This window comes from Nerophis ophidion, linkage group LG12 (assembly GCF_033978795.1).
Source record: "Nerophis ophidion isolate RoL-2023_Sa linkage group LG12, RoL_Noph_v1.0, whole genome shotgun sequence".
Classification (NCBI taxonomy): domain Eukaryota; kingdom Metazoa; phylum Chordata; class Actinopteri; order Syngnathiformes; family Syngnathidae; genus Nerophis; species Nerophis ophidion.
The window spans coordinates 28,588,866-28,613,113 of NC_084622.1; the positions used below are offsets into that span (position 1 = coordinate 28,588,866).

General features: G+C 37.7%; 1 protein-coding gene across 2 annotated transcripts; it reads left to right on the forward strand.

Moving 5' to 3' along the window:
* The first annotated feature begins 5,388 nt into the window (after positions 1-5,388).
* Positions 5,389-20,292, forward strand: spi1a (Spi-1 proto-oncogene a). Of its 2 annotated transcripts, none has more exons than XM_061917261.1 (5): positions 5,389-5,527; positions 7,670-7,763; positions 7,831-7,889; positions 16,397-16,562; positions 19,820-20,292. In XM_061917261.1, the coding sequence occupies exons 1-5, from the start codon at positions 5,504-5,506 to the stop codon at positions 20,128-20,130; spliced, it is 654 nt and encodes a 217-aa protein (XP_061773245.1). In that variant the 5' UTR covers positions 5,389-5,503; the 3' UTR covers positions 20,131-20,292. The 2 variants fall into 2 exon arrangements, with proteins under 2 accessions (XP_061773245.1, XP_061773244.1); XM_061917260.1 differs by having other exon boundaries at positions 5,390-5,527; positions 7,831-8,003.
* Positions 20,293-24,248: the final 3,956 nt, after the last annotated feature.

Consider the following 24,248-nt stretch of genomic DNA (forward strand, 5'->3'; position numbering starts at 1 on the left):
GAGATTCTCTCAATCCTCTGCTGTATCATGCATGTATCCATTTTGGTATAAATTCAACTCGTCGTGTTTGGAGGAAGAAGAATACTGAGTTGCAACCCAAGAACACCACACCTACTGTGAAGCATGGGGGTGGAAACATCATGCTTTGGGGCTGTTTTTTCTGCCAAGGGGACAGGACGATTGATCCGTGTTAAGGAAAGAATGAATGGGGCCATGTATCGTGAGATTTTGAGCCAAAACCTCCTTCCATCAGTGAGAGCTTTGAATGGTTGACCAAATACTTATTTTCCACCATAATTTATAAATAAATTCTTTAAAATTCGTGCATTGTGAATTCCTGGATTTTTTTTCACATTCTGTCTCTCACAGTTGAAGTGAACCTATGATGAAAATTACAGACCTCTGTCATCATTTTAAGTGGGAGAACTTGCACAATCGGTGGCTGACTAAATACTTTTTTGCCCCACTGTACATACATATATATATATATATCCATCCATCCATCCATTTTCTACCGCTTATTCCCTTTTTGGGGTCGCGGGGGGCGCTGGCGCCTATCTCAGCTACAATCGGGCGGAAGGCGGGATACACCCTGGATAAGTCGCCACCTCATCACAGGGCCAACACAGATAGACAGACAACATTCACACACTAGGGCCAATTTAGTGTTCCCAATCAACCTATCCCCAGGTGCATGTCTTTGGAGGTGGGAGGAAGCCGGAGTTCCCGGAGGGAACCCACGCATTCACGGGGAGAACATGCAAACTCCACACAGAAAGATCCCGAGCCTGGATTTGAACCCAGGACTGCAGTACCTTCGTATTGTGAGGCAGACGCACTAACCCCTCTTCCACCGTGAAGCCTATATATATATATATATATATATATATGTATATATATATATATATATATATATATATATATATATATTAGGGCTGTGAATCTTTGGGTGTCCCACGATTCGATTCAATATCAATTATTGGGGTCACGATTCGATAATATATCAATTTTTTCGATTCGATTCTCGATTCAAAAACAATATTTTTCCGATTCAAAACGATTCTGTATTCATTAAATACATAGGATTTCAGCAGGATCTACCCTAGTCTGCTGACATGCTAGCAGAGTAGTAGCTTTTTTTTTCTTAAAAGCTTTTTATAATTGTAAAGGACAATCAACTGATTGCAATAATGTAAATTTGTTTTAACTATTAAACGAACCAAAAATATGACTTACTTTATCTTTGTGAAAACATTGGACACAGTGTGTTGTCAAGCTTATGAGATGCAATGCAAGTGTAAGCCACTGTGACACTATTGTTCTTTTTTAATATTTTTATAAATGTCTAATGATAATGTCAGTGAGGGATTTTTAATCACTGCTATGCTGAAATTATAATTAATATTGATACTGTTGTTGATAATATTCATTTTTGTTTCACTACTTTTGGTTTGTTCTGTCTCTTTGGGGTTGCGGGGGGTGCTGGTGCCTATCTCAGCTACAATCGGGCGGAAGGCGGCGTACACCCTGGACAAGTCACTACCTCATTGCAGGGCCACTTCATTGCAAGGAAACAGTCCGTGAAGCACACCTAGTTGTGTGTGCTGCTGGTCCACTAATAGTACTAACTTTTAACAGTTAATTTTAGTCATTGCACAATCGGTGCAATCGACATCCATTGCTTTCCTCCTCTCTAAGGTTCTCATAGTCATCATTGTCACCGACGTCCCACTGGGTCATTATTGTCACCGATGTCCCACTGGGTGTGAGTTTTCCTTGCCCTTATGTGGGCCTACCGAGGATGTCGTGGTGGTTTGTGCAGCCCTTTGAGACACTAGTGATTTAGGGCTATATAAGTAAACATTGATTGATTGATTGATTTTCATCAATTACTAGTTTCTATGTAACTGTTTTTTTTTTTATTTTAGCTTTCTTTTTTGTTCAAGAAAAGTTTTTTTTATTTATTTATTTATTTATTCATTTATTTTTTCAAATAAAAGGACCAGGTTGTCAATGAAATTCGATTGTTTAATCCAAAACAGTGGTCCAATCTTGCAGCAAGATAATACAGCTGTGCAATATATTGTGTTCAAATCCCTCCAAGGTTGTCTTAACGCCATCTAAAACATAGTATAAAATACATGTAAAAAATATATATATAAATATTACATTAACAAGTTAATAAAAAAAACATTACATTTCAGTTCGTTCAGTTCAGGTTCACTTTATTTCCAACATGTATACAATTCCATTGTAATTCATCACATATTTCCAGTTGTTTCATTACAGCACGTCCAAAAAATGAGTGGGAAGAAGCTGATCTTATTTAATCCTACCCCTTTTCTTGCCATAGGGGATGGCATGGCGCAGTGAGAAAGTGGCCGTGCGCAACCCAAGGGTACCCGGTTCAATCCCCACCTAGTACCAACCTTGTCATGTCCCTTGTGTCCTTGAGCAATACACTTCACCCTTGCTCCTGATGTGTGCTGGTTAGCGCCTTGCATGGCAGCTTCCTCCATCAGTGTGTGAATGTGAATGTGAATGTGGAAGTAGTGTCAAAGCGCTTTGAGTACCTTGAAGGTAGAAAAGCGCTATACAAGTACAACACGTTTACCATTAACCGTAGCAATTTTATCCCATTTCCTTGTTCTCTGTAACAGAACAGTGGGTAAATAAATAATAAACAAATAATATACCATAGTAAATAAACAAATATTAAATACATAAATAATCATTATCTCAATAAAAAGTAAAATTAAATTAAAAAAACAAAATAAAAAAAGGGTTCAAGATGTTCATCATAATTCTTGTTCTGTGTACTTTGTGAACACTTGTAGTTTGAACAGTCTCTTAAACTGAATCATTTTGGTGCTTTGTTTGCTTTCTTTGGTTAATCTGTTCCATAATTTATTTCCACATACTGATATACTAAAGGTTTTAAGTGTTGTACGAGCATACACATGTTTTAAATTAGATTTTCCTCTTATTTTATATTTGTCCTCTTTTATTGAGAAGAGTTGTTGTACAATCTTGGGTAGCAGGTTATAGTTTGCTTGTACATCATTTTAGCTCTTTGCAAATGCACCAAATTGTTGAGAGAATAGTAGCATTAATAATAATAATTAAATAGAAAACAACACAATAAAATAATAAAAAACAAGAGTTTAAGATGATCAGTAAAAAGCCTGATTAAAAAGGTGTCTTTTACCCTTTGTCAAACATTTCAACGCTCTCTGCAGTCGCGGGGCTCTCTGACAAGCTGTTCCACAGTTGGGGGCCGTAGTGTCTAAATGTCTCCTCACCATGGGTCTTATGAGGTAGATCATCTCGACTTGGTCATTATTAAGTAATTGATTAACGTTGAAAAACTTATTTGGGTGTTACCATTTAGTGGTCAATTGTATAGAATATGTATTGTACTGTGCAATCTACTAATACAAGGTTCAATCAATCAATCAATCAATCAATGTCCACTGAGCCTATGGTGCTGTTACGTTATTGTGGCTCAATGTGCCTTAATTTTTTTTTATTTTAATGTACTATTATTTAGTATATATTATTGTTTTAGTTGCTCAAGAGATATTCCTGGCTCTGAATTTGCTCGTTGCTATTTTGATGTTTTTGTACATTATTTGTTGCCGTAATCATTAAACAAACAGGTTACTCATCAGTTACTCAGTACTTGAGTAGTTTTTTCCCAACATAGTTTTTACTTTTACTCAAGTAAATATTTGGGTGATTACTCCTTACTTTTACTTGAGTAATACATCTCTAAAGTAACAGTACTCTTACTTGAGTACAATTTCTGGCTACTCTACCCACCTCTGGTCTTTGTTCTGGTATTTGGTCAAGCTAAAATGCCAGTGCCAGAGGACTTCAGGATCCGCAAGGGTTGATAAGGTAAAAACAGGTCAGGTAGATTAAAAAGGCGCAAGACTATTTAGACATTTAAAAACTAAGAATAGAACTTTAAAATCGACCCTAAAGCGGACGGGAAGTCAATGCAGCAACTTTAAAACTATAACGTGCTCCCGCCTTCTGGTCTTCGTCAGCACGCGAGAGATAAGATACTTTCATATTCCTAATCAAGTATGTTTTTGGATGACTACTTGTACTTGAGTTTGTATTATTCCAAAGTAGCAGTACTCTTAGTTGAGTACAACTATTCGCCCCACCTCTGGTACTAAAGCACTATAGGGGTGGGTGTGGGTGATCGTGCAGATTTTGCTATCCATTTATTACCAAGTACATACAGGGTCAGTGTGCGGTGGTCAATATTGGAAAATGCAAAAGACAAATTCTGCAAATGCCAAAAATAGACATAACAGCATTAGAATACTGTGCAAGTTCTCGGAACAAGCCAACAGGCATGGTAAACCTAAAGATATGAGCGGTTGGTTGACTTCTGAATAGGAGGACTGAAAAAGTCTATTTTTCTTTGTCTTTGTTAAACAATTGGCTGTAATATTTTTACATTATTATTGAGCCACCAAGATAAAATAAATAATAAAAATAAAATAGCTTTTCTTTTATTATTTGTAGCAAGCAACAACACATTCTCATTTAACTCCCACTAACCACTCCCCTGCTGGTATTTGACACATACCCCAAAATATTTGTCCAGCAAATGTCCGTAATATGATTCTTTGATTTTGGACATCTTGAATCCACATGTCTTTATGAATTTGTGTCAACGCTGTGGTGGTGCAATTTCGCAGCTGTTACGCGTCAAGTGGTAATCCAGGGTTAGCTATCTACCGATTACTCAAAACTTCATTAATATTATGGAAGATGACTGCCCGATTCATTTTCAAGAACAAAAAGTACACAAAGAGACCTTATTAGTGACATTTTGATCATCTGGACGCTGTGGTTCCCTTAACTCTTATTCTACTTCCTTTGTTTGCAAAGCTTATACAATTGCAGTAAACTGCAAAGTTTGAGTTACAAATGCTTGAAACTTAATGTAATATGCTAAACAAGGTAAACCAAATGGAGAGCCAAAAACATTTGTTGTGAAAAATTAGAGAGCCAAACAAAAGCCGCCTTGTCAGTGATTCAGTTTTCATGAGTTTCAATCTCGATCTGAACACTTCCTCAACTGAAGGCATAATTCCAAACTAAAAGAGGAACAAAGCTGAATCCAAACTTCACTTTTGGTTTAAGCGTCTGAAGGCTCACAAATATATACATTCTGTTTCACGTAGGACGTTGTTGAACGTTGATATAAAAGAGGTCTTCTATTGTTTACACTAACATAAAGTAACTGGACATAAGTACATAAAAAACATGTCAGATGTGCTCCTTAGAAGTGATTACCATTAACAAGGACTTTCGGTGTAGAGGTGTATGAATTTGAGAATGGGATGTTGACAAACGTGGACATGCAAGGGTCACTCTCAGTTCCTGTTTGGCTAATCGAGTCACTCTGTGGTTGCAACTTTGTCACCGAGGCAAAAAACGTTAACATTCATGCAAAGCTTCAGCATTCTAATACTTAACGATGGAAGGGTTTGTCATACCGAACGTAAGTGTTAATTTTACATCCTTCAACTAATTTTTGTGGTTTTCCAGGCACCTTTAAATGTTATTGTAGTGATTACATTTGTCTCCGCTACTTTAAATATTAATTGCCGTAGTTTCTTACTTTTTGGAGTCTGTTAGGAAGTAAAGCATCAGGTCACCGGTTTGTTGTATCTATCTTTTTTAAATGTCTTTTTTATACCTACACCTAGACAAACTTTATTTAATCACAAGGGAAAACACAGTAGCTCAGTTACAATTGATGGAAAGGGTAAGGATGGATAATTCAGGTACAGTATAAAGTAGACTAAAAAGGTACCATAGTAACAATATAAAATGTAACGTATATGTATATTTTTAATATAAATAGTTCAATGTTGACATTGATATTGGATTATTTCAATTTAGATTCAATGGTTTACGTTCCCTGCCAATATAACATGCATGTACAAACCCCGTTTCCATATGAGTTGGGAAATTTTGTTAGATGTAAATATAAATGGAATACAATGATTCGCAAATCTTTTACAACCCACATTCAATTGAATGCACTACAAAGACAAGGTATTTGATGTTAAAACTCATACTCTTTATTTTTTTTGCAAATAATAATTAACTTAGAATTTCATGGCTGCAACATGTGCCAAAGTAGTTGGGAAAGGACATGTTCACCACTGTTTTACATCACCTTTTCTTTTAACAAAACTCAATAACCGTTTGGGAACTGAGGAAACTAATTGTTGAAGCTTTGAAAGTGGAATTCTTTCCCATTCTTGTTATATATAGAGCTTCAGCCGTTCAACAGTCAGGGATCTCCGCTGTCGTATTTTAGGCTTCATAATGTGCCACACATTTTCGATGGGAGACAGGTCTGGAATGCAGGTGGGCCAGGAAAGTACCCGCACTCTTTTACCACGAAGTCACGCTGTTGTAACACGTGGCTTGGCATTGTCTTGCTGAAATAAACAGGGGCGTCCATGATAACGTTGCTTGGATAACAACATGTGTTGCTCCAAAACCTGTTTGTACCTTTCAGCATTAATGGTGCCTTCACAGATGTGTAAGTTACCCATGCCTTAGGCACTAATACACCCCCATACCATCACAGATGCTGGCTTATGAATTTTGCACCTAAAACTATCCGAATGGTTATTTTCCTCTTTGTTCTGGAGGACACCACGTCCTCTATTTCCAAATACAATTTTAAATGTGGACTCGTCAGACCACAGAACACTTTTCCAATTTGCATCAGTTCATCTTAGATGAGCTCGGGCCCAGAGAAGCTGGCGGCGTTTCATGGTGTTGTTGGTAAATGGGTTTGGCTTTGCATAGTAGAGCTTTAACTTGCATTTACAGATGTAGCAACCCACTGTAGTTACTGACAGTGGTTTTATGAAGTGTTCCTGAGCCCATGTGGTGATATCCTTTACACACTGATGTCGGTTTTTGATGCAGTACCGTCTGAGGGATCAAAGGTCTGTAATATCATCGCTTACGTGCAGTGATTTCTCTGGATTCTCTGAACCTTTTGATGATTTTACGGACCGTAGATGGTAGAATCCCTAAATTCCTTGCAATAGCTCATTGAGAAATGTTGTTGTAAAACTGTTCGACAATTTGCTTACAAAGTGGTGACCCTCGCCCGATCCTTGTTTGTGAATTACTTAGTATTTCATGGAAGCTGCTTTTATACCCAATCATGGTACCCAACTGTTCCCAACTAGCCTGCACACCTTTGGGATGTTCCATATAGGTGTTGGATGAGCATTTTTCAACTTTATTAGTATCTATTGCCACCTTTCCCAACTTCTTTGTCACGTGTTGCTGGCATCAAATTCTAAAATCAATGATTATTTGCCCCAAAAAAATGTTTATCAGTTTGAACATCAAATATGTTGTCTTTGTAGCATATTCAACTGAGTATGGGTTGAAAATGATTTGGAAATCATTGCATTCCATTTATATTTACATCTAACACAATTTCCCAACTCATATGGAAATGGGGTTTTTATGTGCTATAGGGATCGTCAGTTTAGCCACTTGATTCCTAATAAAAGAAGGAATCATTTTACTATTTACAAATGTAGTCATCTTTTACCCCATTTCAACTTCCCCATGCCAAATTAAAATGTTCACTTTGTAAAAGGCCTCTGAGGAAATCACCCAAAGCGAGCCGGAGAGTTGTCGACCGCCAACAGAGTTGTACCCTTACCTCACGAGTGCGGGGGATGTTTATGAAGGTAAGAGGATTAGATTTCACCATGAATAAGATCACCGCTGCACGGCTCTGAGCCTCTAAATCTGCAGACTACAGATGGAGCTACCACACTGAGCACATCCAGCCGGCAGACTTTGACCATTTTCCCGTGAGTCAGTTCACAGAGCTCCAGTCTGTGGCGCCTCCACAGCTTCTTCTTCCATATCGCTACAGTGCAGAAAGTCATCTTCACCTGGAGCAACCTCTTCCTGTGTCGCCACAAGTGAGACCATTTACGTCAGGTCCTTCATCACATACTAGGGATGTCATCGTATTGTAAATATTGCGATATTTCATTTTCAACATACTATAGCAATAGTGTGTGGCATCATATGACTAGGGTGCCCAATGTAAAAATTCAATAACACTTTTCCAGTTAATACACTTTGAATATTTACGTCATTTTTCTCGCATTTAGCTCATTTTCTTCAAAGTTAAGGCAGAAATTAAATGGTAAATCTAAATTGTAAATATACATTTAATTGTTGACTATAAATTTAAATGTTAAAATGTTAAATAGAAATACTACATGTGAATAGAAATGGTAAATCTAAATATTAAATAGAAATGTTACATCTAAATCATGTAAATCTAAATGCGGAATACAAATGTTGAATATGAATGTTGCATCTAATTCTTCATATTTTAGATTTAAATGTTGAATATAAATGTTAATATGAATGCCATCCATCCATCCATCTTCTTCCGCTTATCCGAGGTCGGGTCGTGGGGGCAACAGCCTAAGCAGGGAAATCCAGACTTCCCTCTCCCCAGCCACTTCGTCTAGCTCTTCCCGGGGGATCCCGAGGCGTTCCCAGTTAATGTGAATGTTCAATCTAAATCTTAATAATGTAAATATAAATGTTAAATCTTAATATTAAATGTACATTTAAATGTTAAATGTAAATGTTGAATCCAAATCTCATTTACATTTTAAATCTAAATGTAAATGTTGAATATAAATCTAACATTAAATTTTAAATATAGATATTCAAGCTAAATCTATATGTCAAATCAAAATCTAAATGTGTAACATCAAATATCAATTTTAAACCTAAATCTAAGGGTAAATATAAATCCATCCATCCATTTTCTTTGGGGTCACGGGGGGCGCTGGTGCCTATCTCAGCTACAATCGGGCAGAAGAGGGCATAAACCCTGGACAAGTCGCCACCTCATCGCAGGGCCAACACAGATAGATAGACAACATTCACACTCACATTCACACACTAGGGCCAATTTAGTGTTGCCAATCAACCTATCCCCAGGTGCATGTCTTTGGAAGTGGGAGGAAGCCGGAGTACCCGGAGGGAACCCACGCGGTCATGGGGAGGACATGCAAACTCCACACAGAAAGATCCCGAGCACGGTATTGAACCCAGGACTACTGAGGACCTTCGTATTGTGAGGCAGACGCACTAACCCCTCTTACACCATGAAGCCCGTAAATAAAAATATATATGTTAAATATACGGTAACTTGAAATCTAAATATTAAATGTAAATATAAATTTTAAATGTGTATCTAAATGTTACATATAAATGTTGAATCTAAGTATAAATGTTACATGTAAATCTAAATAAAAAACGTAAATATAAATGTTACATCGAAATTTAATTTTAAATATAAACTTTTAATCTAAATATAAATGCAAATCTAAACCTAATGTTAAGTGTGAAATATAAATGTAATATCTAGCAATTGGAGAGTTATTTACGTTGTTAAAAGAATCAGAATCAGCATTCACAAACAAAAAGAAAAATCTCCACTGCAGAGTACCATAACTTTGTAGAAGGTAAAACTTGAAAGCCACTAAACTGAACATGATTGTTTTCTAGTTGGTACACTAGATGTTAACATTGTCAGTTTAAGGACACTCAACAGAAAAACTATTGTTTTTTTTATTGATATGTGCGTGTCACTTAAAACACTGGATGCTACTGAACCATACCTAAAAATACCTGTTTCAAGGTTCAAATAACTTTGTCCTAGCAGCGAACATGTGTAGTAATAAATATGATTAGAACATTTGAGCATCGCGTTTGTGTTTAAATACAGTAAGCAGATTTAGCCGTTGCATTCCTGACAATTCATTTTACACGCTTGGGCATTTTTACCAATTCACCTTTATTTATTTTTTGACAATATTGCAAAAATACCAAACCATAGCTTTAATACTGCGATGATATCAAAGCGTAACTGCGGTATTGTAGATTTTGGTATTGTTACATCCCTATTACATACCGTGTTCCTTCTGTTGTTATGATGTTGTATGCAATGTTAGCCCGGCATCTGCATGCATTTAATGTGGATTATTTAAAAATGTTTTACAGTCATATGAGGGGTTTTTTCACAATGCGGTTAGTTAAAGATGTGACTCATGCAGCAGTGAGTGTTGCTGATGACCATCTATGCACTGCATCAACCACAGGACTATTTTTACCTTCAAAAGCATTTAACTTATTAAATCTTTATAAGATGAAAGATCTCATGCAACGTTGTGCTGAGCTTTTGAGTTTGACTTTACGACAAACATTAGACACACACACACACACAGAGGGTTTCATAGGGCGAAGGAGAGGCTCAAGTAAGATGTCACAATGCAGTTTAGTTACATCCTCTTTTAGCACGACTTAGCAAACATGACACTAAATACACCGTCTGACTCTGCACAATTGTTGGGCAAGTGAGTGTTTTGACCATATCATCATTTTTATGCATGTTCACCAACTCCAAACTGATGAATGTACAGTAAATACTTAATAAAGTTAAAGTTCCAACATTTACTATTTTACCCAAAAAAATCTTATAAAGAGTGTTAAACAAAATCTAGCCTGAATGCTGGAATCCGGAAAGTTTAAAAAGTGTTTTTAGTAAACACTTCGGGAAATATTTTAGCTTTGCCAGATGTACAATAATTATCGTATGTGTATGAGAATTTCACCCTTTGTAATCACTAAAAAAAAATCACTTACAACATGTAAACAAAAGCAATTAGTATGTGACCGTGGGATACTACCTTAAATAAACCTCATTCTACAACAGATTAAAGGACCTATAGTGTCCAGATGACTAAATAGATTAGATTAGATTAGATAGTACTTTATTTATTCCGTCAGGAGAGTTCCTTCAGGAAAATTACAATTTTCAGCACAATTCCATTCAAGATCAGACAAACATTACAGGGAGACAGAACAGGATCGCTGACGGCGATCCTTACAAAAAAGATGACATACAGGTAAACAAGGGGGGGAGAAAAAAAAAAAATAGAAGATTAAAATAAAATAAAAAAATAAAAAAAGTAGGTTCTCTTCATGTATTTTTTGCTATATATATATATATATATATATATATACATACACAAACACACACACACAAATACAGTAAAGTGTTATGAACAAAATAGAAAAATATTATTTTGATCAACTAAATGTATGTTGTTGTCGACCTGGTCTATGATTACTTCAAAATTGATATGGTTAACATGAGCAAAATATAAATATTAAAGAATCGCCATTTCTGCACTTCCCTGATCTTCCATCACCTTAGCCTGTTTCCTCGTGCTCTTTCAGCATTTCCTCAAGCATCTTGAGGAAAACATCAGTAGAAGAGGACGCATGATAGAACACGAATGGCTTAATTTCTTTTTCTCTCATTTCGGAGTGCCTGGTTTGCTCTTCTTTCTCCATTTTCCACAGATTCCAACTCAGTGTTTCTCCCCTCGAGGGTGCTCTTGATTTTCGGGGTCACATTTGTCTCGAGTCTTTTGAAACGTTTCCATCCAAACTCAAACACAAACTTTTATTCTTCAAAGTCAGAATCATTAGAGTGATCTCTGTAAATTACACTGCTTTTGCTAGGTCCGTTCCATTTTGCATGTATCAATTTGACTGGAGAGCTCCACACTTTCCTCATATTCCCATCATTTGGAAATGTATGCGGGTTGACCCCTTCTTTAGTTGTATAAGTTGTATTCCGACACGTGACTTTTGAACGGACTTTAACTAAGTGGTGGGACATCAAATCAACATGGTTACTATGCAGCAAAAAAAGGTCCAATTTACCTGAGTACGCAAGGGGCCTCGAACCTACCACTATAAGCAGAGACGAGCAAAAAATGCAACCTATGCAATAAAATCTATCCCTATATGTTGTCAAAAAAATATTTGTCAAGTGATTTCAAGCATTATCAGTTGGTTGCATTGTTTTGTCTACACCACTGGTTCTCAACCTTTTTTCAGTGATGTACCCCCTGTGAATTTTTTTTAAAATTCAAATACCTCCTAATCAGAGCAAAGCATTTTTGGTTGAAAAAAAAAAGAGATAAAGAAGTAAAATACAGCACTGTGTCATAAGTTTCTGATTTATGAAATTGTATAACAGTGCAAAATATTGCTCATTTGTAGTGGTCTTTCTTGAACTATTTGGAAAAAAAAGATATCAAAATAACCAAAAACTTGTTGAAAAATGTGATTCAATTATATATAAAGATTTCTACACATAGAAGTAATCATCAACTTAAAGTGCCCTCTTTGGGGATTATAATAGAGATCCATCCAGATTCATGAACTTAATTCTAAACATTTCTTCACAAAAAAGAAATCTTTAAAATCAATATTTATGGAACATGTCCACAAAAAAAATCTAGCTGTCAACACAATTTTTTTTTTCATTCATATTTTGTTGAAGTATTATTAAATAAATAAATATATTTATAAAGGCTGCGATGAGGTGGCGACTTGTCCAGGGTGTACCCCGCCTTCTGCCCGATTGTAGCTGAGATAGGCGCCAGCACCCCCCGCGACCCCGAAAGGGAATAAGCGGTAGGAAATGGATGGATGGATATTTATAAAGGATTTTTGAATTGTTTAGAATATTTTTAAAAAATCTCACGTACCCGTTGGCATACCTTCAAGTACCCCCAGGGGTACGCGTACCCCCATTTGAGAACCACTGGTCTACACGACAAAACAAGATGAAAACTTAGAAACGCATGGAGGTCTCCAACTTATTTGTGTGTGGCGTAAGGTTGCATTTTATTATTTAAATTTGTGTTTACAGCCATGTTTGTTGACTTAGTGTTTTGTTGGACATGCCATCACGAGTATGCATGTTTTCCCACGTCAATCAAAATATAACTATAGATCTTAACGCTGTGTATGTGCTGAAAGCTTAAATTATGAGGGCTGCCTTTAGTACAAAACCCAAAACCAGTAAAGTTGGCCCGTTGTACTTTAATACTGTGACGATATCATACCGTATCTGTCGTATCGTAGATTTTGATATTGTTACATCCCTATTACATACCATGTTCCTTCTGTTATTATGATGTTTTATGCTATGTTAGCCCAATATCTGCAAGCACTTGATTTGCTGCCTTTAGTACAAAACCCAAAACCAGTGAAGTTGGCACGTTGTGTATATCGCAAATAAAAACAGAATAAAACGATTTGCAAATCCTTTTCAACTTATACTCAATTGAATGCACTGCAAAGACACGATATTTATTGTTAAAACTGAGAAACTTGTATTTTTTGTTAAATAATCATTAACTTAGAATTTAATGGCAGCAACGCGTTGCAAAAAAGTTGTTAGAGGGGCATTTTTACCACTGTGTTGCGTGGCCTCTCCTTTTAACAATAAAATGTTGTTCTTAAACTGTTCAACAATTTTCTCAAGCATTTGTTCACCAAGTGGTGACCCTCGCCCCATCCTTGTTTGTGAAAGACTGAGCATTTCGTGGAAGCTGCTTGTATACCTAATCATGGCACCCACCTGTTCCCAATTAGCCTGTTCACCTGTGGGATGTTCCAAATAAGTGTTTGATGAGCATTCCTCAACTTTCTATGTCTTTTTTGCCACTCATGCCAACTTTTTTGAAACATGTTGCAGGCATCACATTCCAAATGAGCTAATATATGCAAAAAATAACTACATTTCTCGGTTCGAACTTTAAGTATCTTGTTTTTGCAGTGTATTCAATTGAATATTTGTTGAAAAAGATTTGCTAATCATTGTATTCTGTTTTTATTTACCATTTATACAACGTGCCAACTTCACTGGTTTTGGGTCTGAACTATTGAACTATTTCAGGTTTTGTTTTGCTCACATGATTTATTTTAAGACTCATCTAGTTAGTACATTACGAAACAAGCGTAGCAAAAACACATTTGAAGAACTTGAAACAAGATGAAATAGAAATAAAATCAAGATAATACTTAAATGGGGAAACCTAAAAGTGATCACTGCAAAAGTGTGCGTTCTTCAACTTTGCCTTCTTGGACTGGAGTGTGTGACACTATTCTTGTCTTCTTTTGTAAAATATTGCACTCTTTTGCCCTTCTTGATTACCTCTCCAGGAACTCAGAAGAAACTTTTATCCTTTTCACCCTTTACTGTGTACCTCTTGCTTGTCTCCGGTATAAACCATTTGCTTGCCTAACAGAATTGCTATTGTGATATCCAGTGGACACATTTAGAACAGCAGTTTCTTTTGTTTAAGTAAAAAAGCAGCTCATTTTAATACTTGGCAAACTCTCAAATCGGGCCGGATAAAAGCCCGCGGGGCCATAGGTTTGACAAACCTGCTTTAGATAATACAAACAAATCAAAAACATTGTACAAACCCTGTTTCCATATGAGTTGGGAAATTTTGTTAGATGTAAATATAAATGGAATACAATGATTTGCAAATCATTTTCAACCCAAATTCAGTTGAATATGCTACAAAGACAACATATTTGATGTTCAAACTGATGATAAATAAATGATAAATGGGTTGTACTTGTATAGCGCTTTTCTACCTTCAAGGTACTCAAAGCACTTTGACACTATTTCCACATTTACCCATTCACACACTGATGGAGGGAGCTGCCATGCAAGGCGCTAACCAGCACCCAACAGGAGCAAGGGTGAAGTGTCTTGCTCAGGACACAACAAACGTGACGAGGTTGGTACTAGGTGGGGATTGAACCAGGGACCCTCGGGTTGCGCACGGCCTCTCTCCCACTGCGCCACGCCGTCCCTGATAAACATTTTTTTTTGCAAACAGTCATTAAATTTAGAATTTGATGCCAGCAACAAGTGACAAAGAAGTTGGGAAAGGTGGCAATAAATACTGATAAAGTTGAGGAAGGCTCATCAAACACATTTCAACATCTAAGGTCCATTATATCATCAAAAGGTCCAGAGAATCTGGAGAAATCACTCCACGTAATCGGCATGGCCGGAAACCAACATTGAATGACTGTGACCTTCGACCCCTCAGATGGCACATGGGCTCAGGAACCCTTCAGAAAACCACTGTCACTAAACACAGTTTGTCGCTACATCTGTAAGTGCGAGTTAAAGCTCTACTATGCTAAGCGAAAGCCATTTATCAACAACATCCAGAAACGCCGCCGGCATCTCTGGGCCCGAGATCATCTAAGATGGACTGATGCAAAGTGGAAAAGTGTTCTGTGGTCTGACGAGTCCACATATCAAATTGTTTTTGGAAATATTTGACATCCTGTCATCCAGACCAAAGGGGAAGCAAACCATCCAGACTGTTATCGACGCGAAGTTCAAAAGCCAGCATCTGTGATGGTATGGGGGTGCATTAGTGCCCAAGGCATGGGTAACTTACACATCTGTAAAGGCACCATTAATGCTGAAAGGTACATACAGGTTTTGGAACAACACATGCTGCCATCTAAGCACCATCTTTTTCATGGACGCCCCTGCTTATTTCAGCAAGACAATACCAAGCCACATTCAGCACGTGTTACAACAGCGTGGCTTCGTAAAAAAAGAGTGAGGGTACTTTCTTGGCCCGCCTGCAGTCCAGACCGGTCCCCCATCGAAAATGTGTGGCACATTATGAAGCGTAAAATACGACAGCGGAGACCCCGGACTGTTAAACGACTGAAGCTCTACATAAAACAAGAATGGGAAAGAATACACTTTCAAAGCTTAACAATTAGTTTCCTCAGTTCTCAAACGTTTATTGAGTCTTGTTAAAAGAAAAGGTGATGTAACACAGTAGTGAACATGTCCTTTCCCAAGTACTTTGGCACGGGTTGCAGCCATGAAATTCTAAGTAAATTATTATTTGCAAAAAAAAAATTTAGTTAATGAGTTTGAATATTGTAGTGCATTCAATTGAATATGGATTGAAAAGGATTTGCAAATCATTGTATTCCGTTTATTTTTACATCTAACACAATTCCCCAACTCATATGGAAATGGGGTTTGTAGATAAATACATAAATACTGGAGTAAAACAATTAAAGGACTCGTCCAATTTACAAGTTAATGTTTGTAAACCATGCAATGCTTTAAATAGTACAGTTGCCTAATACACACACACACACACACACACACACACACACACACACACACACACTCACACACAAATATTCTCCGGAAAAAGCCAAAACCTCACTTTTAATTTGATTAGATATTTAACTCTGAGATTTGTGAGCAAGAATGCTGCAGATTCAGAATAACTAACCATGTCCTTAAAAAAATTGGAATTTCCAAAAAATGGTGCACACTTTGCATAAAGAGATTATCCAGGTCTCTTACAGTACATCTTTATGCAAACTCATAACATGTCTACATTTTACCTTGAAGATCACAAATTACACCCCAGCACTGTACTATCAGTACCAGACGTCTGCCTCGCCCGCCCACGACTACTCTGAGGAGGAACAAAGAGGTTTCAGCCCCCCACTTGAAGTATCAGAAGGAGAGGATGTGTCGGAATACCACGGCCTCTCCTCCATGAAGAAAGAAACAAGTGAGTATAATTGTATTTAAAATTTCTGCACAAAGCATAACTTCTATTATGGTAACTGTATCAAGAGTATCTCCAAAGGTAATTACATTTCAGCAACCATTTTATTTTTACACTATATATCTCAAAAGGGCACGTGATTTTGCAATGCATCATGGGTGCCGGGTAGCCATTTTTGCTGTACTGTACCCATGGTAATGTGAAAGAGAGCAGCAAATTGCATTAAAATGGATCGTACAAAATAAAATAAAAATAGAAGGGACTACACCGAGACTAACCGTACCCTATTTTAAAGCCTTCCTACCTCGAAAAAATACATTTGGTGGAATGTCCTTATAAGCCATACTTGCCAACCCTCCCGATTTTCCCGGGAGGCTCCCAAATTTCAGTGCCCCTCCCGAAAATCTCCCGGGGCAACCATTCTCCTGAATTTTTCCCGATTTCCATCCGGACAACAATATTGGGGACATGCCTTAAAGGCACTGCCTTTAGCATCCTCTCTCACCTGAAAAGGAGACTTTTATATAGGTCTACGTTATCCATAGGTTTATCTATAACACATAAAGTAGGCAGGCACGAAGCTATTTCTCAGTGTGTGTTTATTCCAGCTGGCACGTTAATACACTGACACACAACATTCGGATTGCCATCATGCATTACCTCAAAACTATGGCAAGTAGTAATGTCCAAAAACATACCAGAGACGAAGCAGAAGAACGAATAAGAGACATGGCGACGACGAGTAAGAAGAAGTAGTACGCTTGCAAGTTCCAAAATGATTGGAAAAAATAATTTCAGTTCATCCAGGACAGCTCGCAGGGGAAGGGGTGTACTGCCTGCATATTTTGTAGATCAGACTTCTCCATTGAACACGGTGGACCAACGGAGACTCAAACATTTGTTCACAAAGTGGTGACTAGGGCTGCGAATCTTAGGGTGTCCCACGATGTGATTCAATATCGATTCTTTGGGGTCACGATTCGATTCAAAATCGTTTTTTTTTTTCAATTCAACATGAATCTTGATTCAAAAACGATTTTTACCGATTTGAAAGGATTCTCTATTCATTCAATACATAGGATTTCAGCAGGATCTACCCCAGTCTGCTGACATGCAAGCAGAGTAGTAGATTTTTGTGAAAAGCTTTTATAATTGTACAGGACAATGTTTTATCAACTGATTGCAAAAATGTAAATTTATTTTAACTATAAAACAAACCTAAAATATGACTTATTTTATATTTGTTAAAATATTGGACACAGTGTGTTGTCAAGCTTTAGAGATGTGATGCAAGTGTAAGCCACTGTGACACTATTGTTCTTTTTTTTATTTTTATAAATGTCTAATGATAATGTCAATGAGGGATTTTTAATCACTGCTATGTGAAATCATAACTAATATCGATACTGTTGTTGATAATATTCATTTTTGTTTCACTACTTTTGGTTTGTTCTGTGTCGTGTTTGTGTCTCCTCTCAAGTGCTCTGTTTATTGCAGTTCTGAGTGTTGCTGGGTCAGGTTTGGTTTTGGAATTGGATTGCATTGTTATGGTATTGTTGTGTATTGTTTTGTTGGATTGATTGAAAAAAAAAAAATTAAAAAACATTTTTGAAAAAAAATAGATTTTTTTAAAAATGAGAATCGATTCTGAATCGCACAACGTGAGAATCGCGATTCCCATTCGAATCGATTTGTTCCCACACCCCTAATGGTGACCCTTGCCCCATCCTCATGTGGGAAACACTGAGCATTTCGTGGAAGCTGCTTTTATACCCAATCATGGCACCCACTTGTTCCCAAATAACCTGTTCACCTTTGGATGTTTCAATAAGAGAAACTTTGAGAAGGCCATGCTAAAACCTTAATTCTAGCCTGATTTAGCTATTCCTTTACCATTTTTGACGTTTGTTCGGGGTCATTGTCCTGTTGGACCACCCAACTGTGCCCAAGACCCAATCTCCGGGCTGATGATTTTAGGTTGTCCTGAAGAATTTGGAGATATTCCTCCTTTTTCATTGTCTCATTTAAAGCACCAGTTCCATTGGCAGCAAAACAGGCCCAGAGCATAATACTACCACAACCATGCTTGACGGTGGGATGGTGTTCCTGGGATTAAAGGCCTCACCTTTTCTCCTCCAAACATATTGCTGAGTACTGTGGCCAAACAGCTAAATTTTTGTTTCATCCGACCACATAACTTATGTTTGTCCATGTGACGTCAGATGAAAGAAATGAAATGTCGATATACTTTAGAGTAGGGGTCTCCAAACTTTTTCCATCAAGGGCCGCATTAAGAAAAGCCAAGTATGCAGGAACCATTTTGCAAAAACGAAATTAAAATAAATTCAAAACTTTAAAAACAGACATTACATACATTTAAAGACAAAGCGTAGTGTGAGCTTTGTGTTACAGATGACAAAGTGTACTAATATTAGTTATTGCAAAGGTGTCCAAATTGTGCGGCCGGGGAGCCATTTGCAGTCCGCAGCTCGGGTTTTGTGGGCCAGCAACATATTTGTAGGAAAAAATATGACAATAAAAATAAAAATAAAAAGAGCAAAAAGACAATGTAACGAGTAAAAGCTAAAATGTTGATACTAATAACTAATAATATTACAATGTGTTACTTGTAACACAAAACTGTCACTAACTCTTGATTTATAACGTCTGTTTGTAGCATTTTTTTATTTTTACAATATAAAAATCTATGAAAATGGCCCTTGCATAATTTGACTTTTCAAAGTTTCGACACCTTTAGTTTTTAATATCAACTTTCAGCTTTTTATCTCATTATATTATGTCTTTTTGCTCTTTACTTTTACATTTTTACCATTTCTTTGTTTCAACAATATGTACCCTGCCTTCCCCCTGAGTGCAGCTGGGATAGGCTCCAGCCCCCTACCACCTCCCCTGACCCCCACCAAAACAAAACTTGATCTGGGGGCCGTACATGGCCCCCAGTCCGAAATTTGGACATCCGTCCTTTAGAGTAGCCATTGTGCAGCTAGCAGTATAGTTTACTATCCACTGAAAATGATGGCAATCCATGCTCAAGAGGATTAAATGATTGCATCCACACTAAATATTTAAATACATGTTTTGACTTTGTTCATCTGTTAATTATCAAATCGATAGCGCTATACAAGCTGTACACTGACCACTCAAAATTATATCTGTTTTTAATGTCTGTTGAAAAGTGAGCTGTGATAGAAAGTTTCTAAATTTTTGTTATGATACAGTATATGTGTTTTCCAATCCAGGCAGCAAGAAAAAAATCCGCTTGTACCAGTTCATCTTGGATTTGCTGAGAAGGGGCGACATGACTGATTCTATCTGGTGGGTGGACCAGGAAAAGGGCATCTTCCAGTTCTCCACGAAACACAAAGAAGCTCTGGCGAGTCACTGGGGATTCCAGAAAGGAAACCGCAAAAAAATGACCTACCAAAAAATGGCTCGTGCACTGAGGAACTATGGTAAAACAGGCGAGATTCAAAAAGTGAAAAAGAAGCTGACCTACCAGTTTAGTGAGGAAGTTCTAAGGAACTTTTATTCTCATCAGTATACTCACTGAAGAGGCTTTTTTAGTTTCTTTTTTTCTTTTTTTTTTTACAAATGCATTACACTATCAATATTTTGCCTTAACTTGTTCAATGTTATTATCTTTTAAAACCTACTAAGCTATGTACTTTCTGTTGTCATTTTCAACTCAATAAAGTTTATTTAAGTGTACAAAGCATTTTTTTATTTTCCATAAACACCTTACTATGTACTGTATAGCAGGGGTCCCCAAACTTTTTGACTCAGGGGACTGCATTGGGTTAAATAAAAGTTAGTCGTAGGCTGGGCTGTGTGTATATATATATATATATATACACTATATATATATATATATATATATATATATATATATATATATATATATATATATATATATATATATATATATATATATATATATATGTATATATATATATATATATGTATATACATATATATGTGTATATATATATATATATATATATATATATATATATATATATATATATACAAACCCCTTTTCCATATGAGTTGGGAAATTGTGTTGGATGTAAATATAAACGGAATACAATGATTTCCAAATCCTTTTCAACCCATATTCAGTTGAATGCACTACAAAGACAAGATATTTGCTGTTCAAACTCATAATCTTTTTTTTTGCAAATAATAATTAAACTTAGCATTTCATGGCTGCAACATGTGCCAAAGTAGTTGGGAAAGGGCATGTTCACCACTGTGTTACATCACCTTTTCTTTTAACAACACTCAATAAACGTTTTGGAAATGACGAAACTAATTGTCTTTCTCATTTTTGTTTTATGTAGAGCTTTAGTCGTTCAACAGTCCGGGGTCTACGCTGTCGTATTTTACGCTTCATAATGTGCCACACATTTTCCATGGGAGACAGGTCTGGACTGCAGGCGGGCCAGGAAAGTACCCGCACTCTTTTACTACGAAACCACGCTGCTGTAACACGTGGCTTGGCATTGTCTTGCTGATATAAACAGGGGCGTCCATGATAACATTGCTTGGATGACAACATATGTTGCTCCAAAACCTGTATGGACCATTCAGCATTAATGGTGCCTTCACAGATGTGTAAGTTACCCATGCCTTGGGCACTAATATCAATCAATCATCAATCAATGTTTATTTATATAGCCCCAAATCACAAATGTCTCAAAGGACTGCACAAATCATTACGACTACAACATCCTCGGAAGAACCCACAAAAGGGCAAGGAAAACTCACATCCAGTGGGCAGGGAGAATTCACATCCAGTAGGACGCCAGTGACAATGCTGACTATGAGAAACCTTGGAGAGGACCTCAGATGTGGGCAACTCCCCCCCCTCTAGGGGACCGAAAGCAATGGATGTCGAGCGGGTCTAACAGGATACTGTGAAAGTTCAATCCATAGTGGCTCCAACACAGCCGCGAGAGTTCAGTTCAAGCGGATCCAAGACAGCAGCGAGAGTCCCGTCCACAGGAAACCATCTCAAGCGGAGGCGGATCAGCAGCGTAGAGATGTCCCCAACCGATACAGGCGAGCGGTCCATCCTGGGTCCCGACGAGCGGTCCATCCTGGGTCTCGACTCTGGACAGCCAGTACTTCATCCATGGTCATCGGACCGGACCCCCTCCACAAGGGAGGGGGGGTCATAGGAGGAAGAAAAGAAGCGGCAGATCAACTGGTCTAATAAGGAGGTCTATTTAAAGGCTAGAGTATACAGATGAGTTTTAAGGTGAGACTTAAATGCTTCTACTGAGGTAGCATCTCGAACTGTTACCGGGAGGGCATTCCAGAGTACTAGAGCCCGAACGGAAAACGCTCTACAGCCCGCAGACTATTTTTGGGCTCTAGAAATCACTAATAAGCCGGAGTCTTTTGACGCAGATTTCTTGCCGGGAAATACGGTACAATACAATCAGCAAGATAGGCTGGAGCTAGACCGTGTAGTATTTTATACGTAAGTAGTAAAACCTTAAAGTCACATCTTAAGTGCACAGGAAGCCAGTGCAGGTGAGCCAGTACAGGCGTAATGTGATCAAACTTTCTTGTTCTTGTCAAAAGTCTAGCAGCCGCATTTTGTACCAACTGTAATCTTTTAATGCTAGACATGGGGAGACCCGAAAATAATATGTTACAGTAATCGAGACGAGACGTAACAAACGCATGGATAATGATCTCGGCGTCTTTAGTGGACAAAATGGAGCGAATTTTAGCGATATTACGGAGATGAAAGAAGGCCGTTTTAGTAATGCTTTTAATGTGTGACTCAAAGGAGAGAGTTGGGTCGAAGATAATACCCAGATTTTTTACAGAGTCACCTTGTTTTATTATTTGGTTGTCAAATGTTAAAGTTGTATTATTAAATAGAGGTCGGTGTCTAGCAGGACCGATAATCAGCATTTCCGTTTTTTTGGCATTAAGTTGCAAAAAGTTAGCGGACATCCATTGTTTAATTTCATTAAGACACGCTTCCAACTGACTACAGTCCGGCGTGTTGGTCAGCTTTAGGGGCATGTAGAGTTGGGTGTCATCAGCATAACAGTGAAAGCTAATACCGTATTTGCGTATGACGTCACCCAGCGGCAGCATGTAGATGCTGAAGAGTACAGGGCCAAGGACCGAACCCTGGGGAACTCCACACGTTACCTTAACATAGTCCGAGGTCACACTGTTATGGGAGACGCACTGCATCCTATCAGTAAGATAAGAGTTAAACCATGACAGGGCTGAGTCTGACAAACCAATTCGTGTTTTGATACGCTCTAATAAAATATTATGATCGACGGTATCGAAAGCAGCGCTAAGATCGAGGAGCAGCAACATAGATGACGCATCAGAGTCCATCGTTAGCAATAGATCATTAGTCAATTTTGCGAGGGCTGTCTCAGTCGAGTGATTTGCCCTGAAACCGGATTGAAAGGTTTCACATAGATTGTTAAACGCTAAGTGTTCATTTAGCTGCTCTGCAACAATTTTTTCGAGGATTTTCGAAATAAAGGGAAGGTGAGACACCGGTCGGTAGTTTACCATGAGGTCAGGATCGAGGTTAGGTGTTTTAAGAAGAGGATGAATAACCGCTTTTTTGAATGCTAGGGGAACAGTGCCCGAGGAAAGTGATAAGTTTATAATATTTAGCACTGATAATACACCCCCATACCATCACAGATGCTGGCTTTTGAACTTTGCGCCTATAACAATCCGGATGGTTATTTTCCTCTTTGTTCCGGAGGACACCATGTCCACAGTTTCCAAATATAATTTTAAATGTGGACTCGTCAGACCACAGAAACTTTTCCACTTTGCATCAGTCCATCTTAGATGAGCTCGGGCCCAGCGAAGCCAGTGGCGTTCCACGGTGTTGTTGATAATTGGGTTTTGCTTCGCATAGCAGAGTTTTAACTTGGATTTGCAGATTTAGCAACCAACTGTAGTTACTGATAGTGGTTTCATGAAGTGTTCCTGAGCCCAAGTGGTGATATCCTTTACACACGGATGTCGGTTTTTGATGCAGTACCGCCTGAGGGATCAAAAGTCCATAATATCATCGCTTACGTGCAGTGATTTCTCCAGATTCTCTGAACCTTTTGATGATTGTACGGACCGTAGATGGTAAAATCCCTAAATTCCTTGCAATAGCTCGTTGAGAAATGTTGTTCTAAAATGACAATTTGCTTACAAAGTGGTGACCCTCGCCTCATCCTTGTTTGTGAATTACTTAGCATTTCATGGAAGCTGATTTTATACCCAATCATGGCACCCAACTGTTTCCAATTAGCCTGCACACCTGTGGGATGTTCCATATAAGAGTTTGATGAGCATTCCTCAACTTTATCAGTATTTATTGCCACTTTTCTCAACTTCTTTTTCACGTACTGCTGGAATCAAATTCTAAAGTTAATGATTATTTGCTGAAGAAAAAAATGTTTATCAGTTTGAACATCAAATATGTTGTATTTGTAGCATATTCAGATGAATATGGGTTGAAAATGATTTGCAAATCATTGTATTCCGTTTATATTTACATCTAACACAATTTCCCAACTCATATGGAAACGGGGTTTGTACAAAATCAACCCCAGTTGCAGCATTACAAGTAGAATTAAATGAAAAACACTTGGACATGAGGAGAGATCAACTCCA

Excerpts from the sequence above, each read along its gene's own strand:
- spi1a (XM_061917260.1), top strand. The coding sequence starts at position 5,504 with ATGGAAGGGTTTGTCATACCGAAC. Across the intron at positions 5,528-7,669 it reads AAGGGTTTGTCATACCGAAC|GCCTCTGAGGAAATCACCCA; the intron begins GTAAGTGTTAAT and ends ACTTTGTAAAAG. Across the intron at positions 7,764-7,830 it reads TGCGGGGGATGTTTATGAAG|ACTACAGATGGAGCTACCAC; the intron begins GTAAGAGGATTA and ends CTAAATCTGCAG.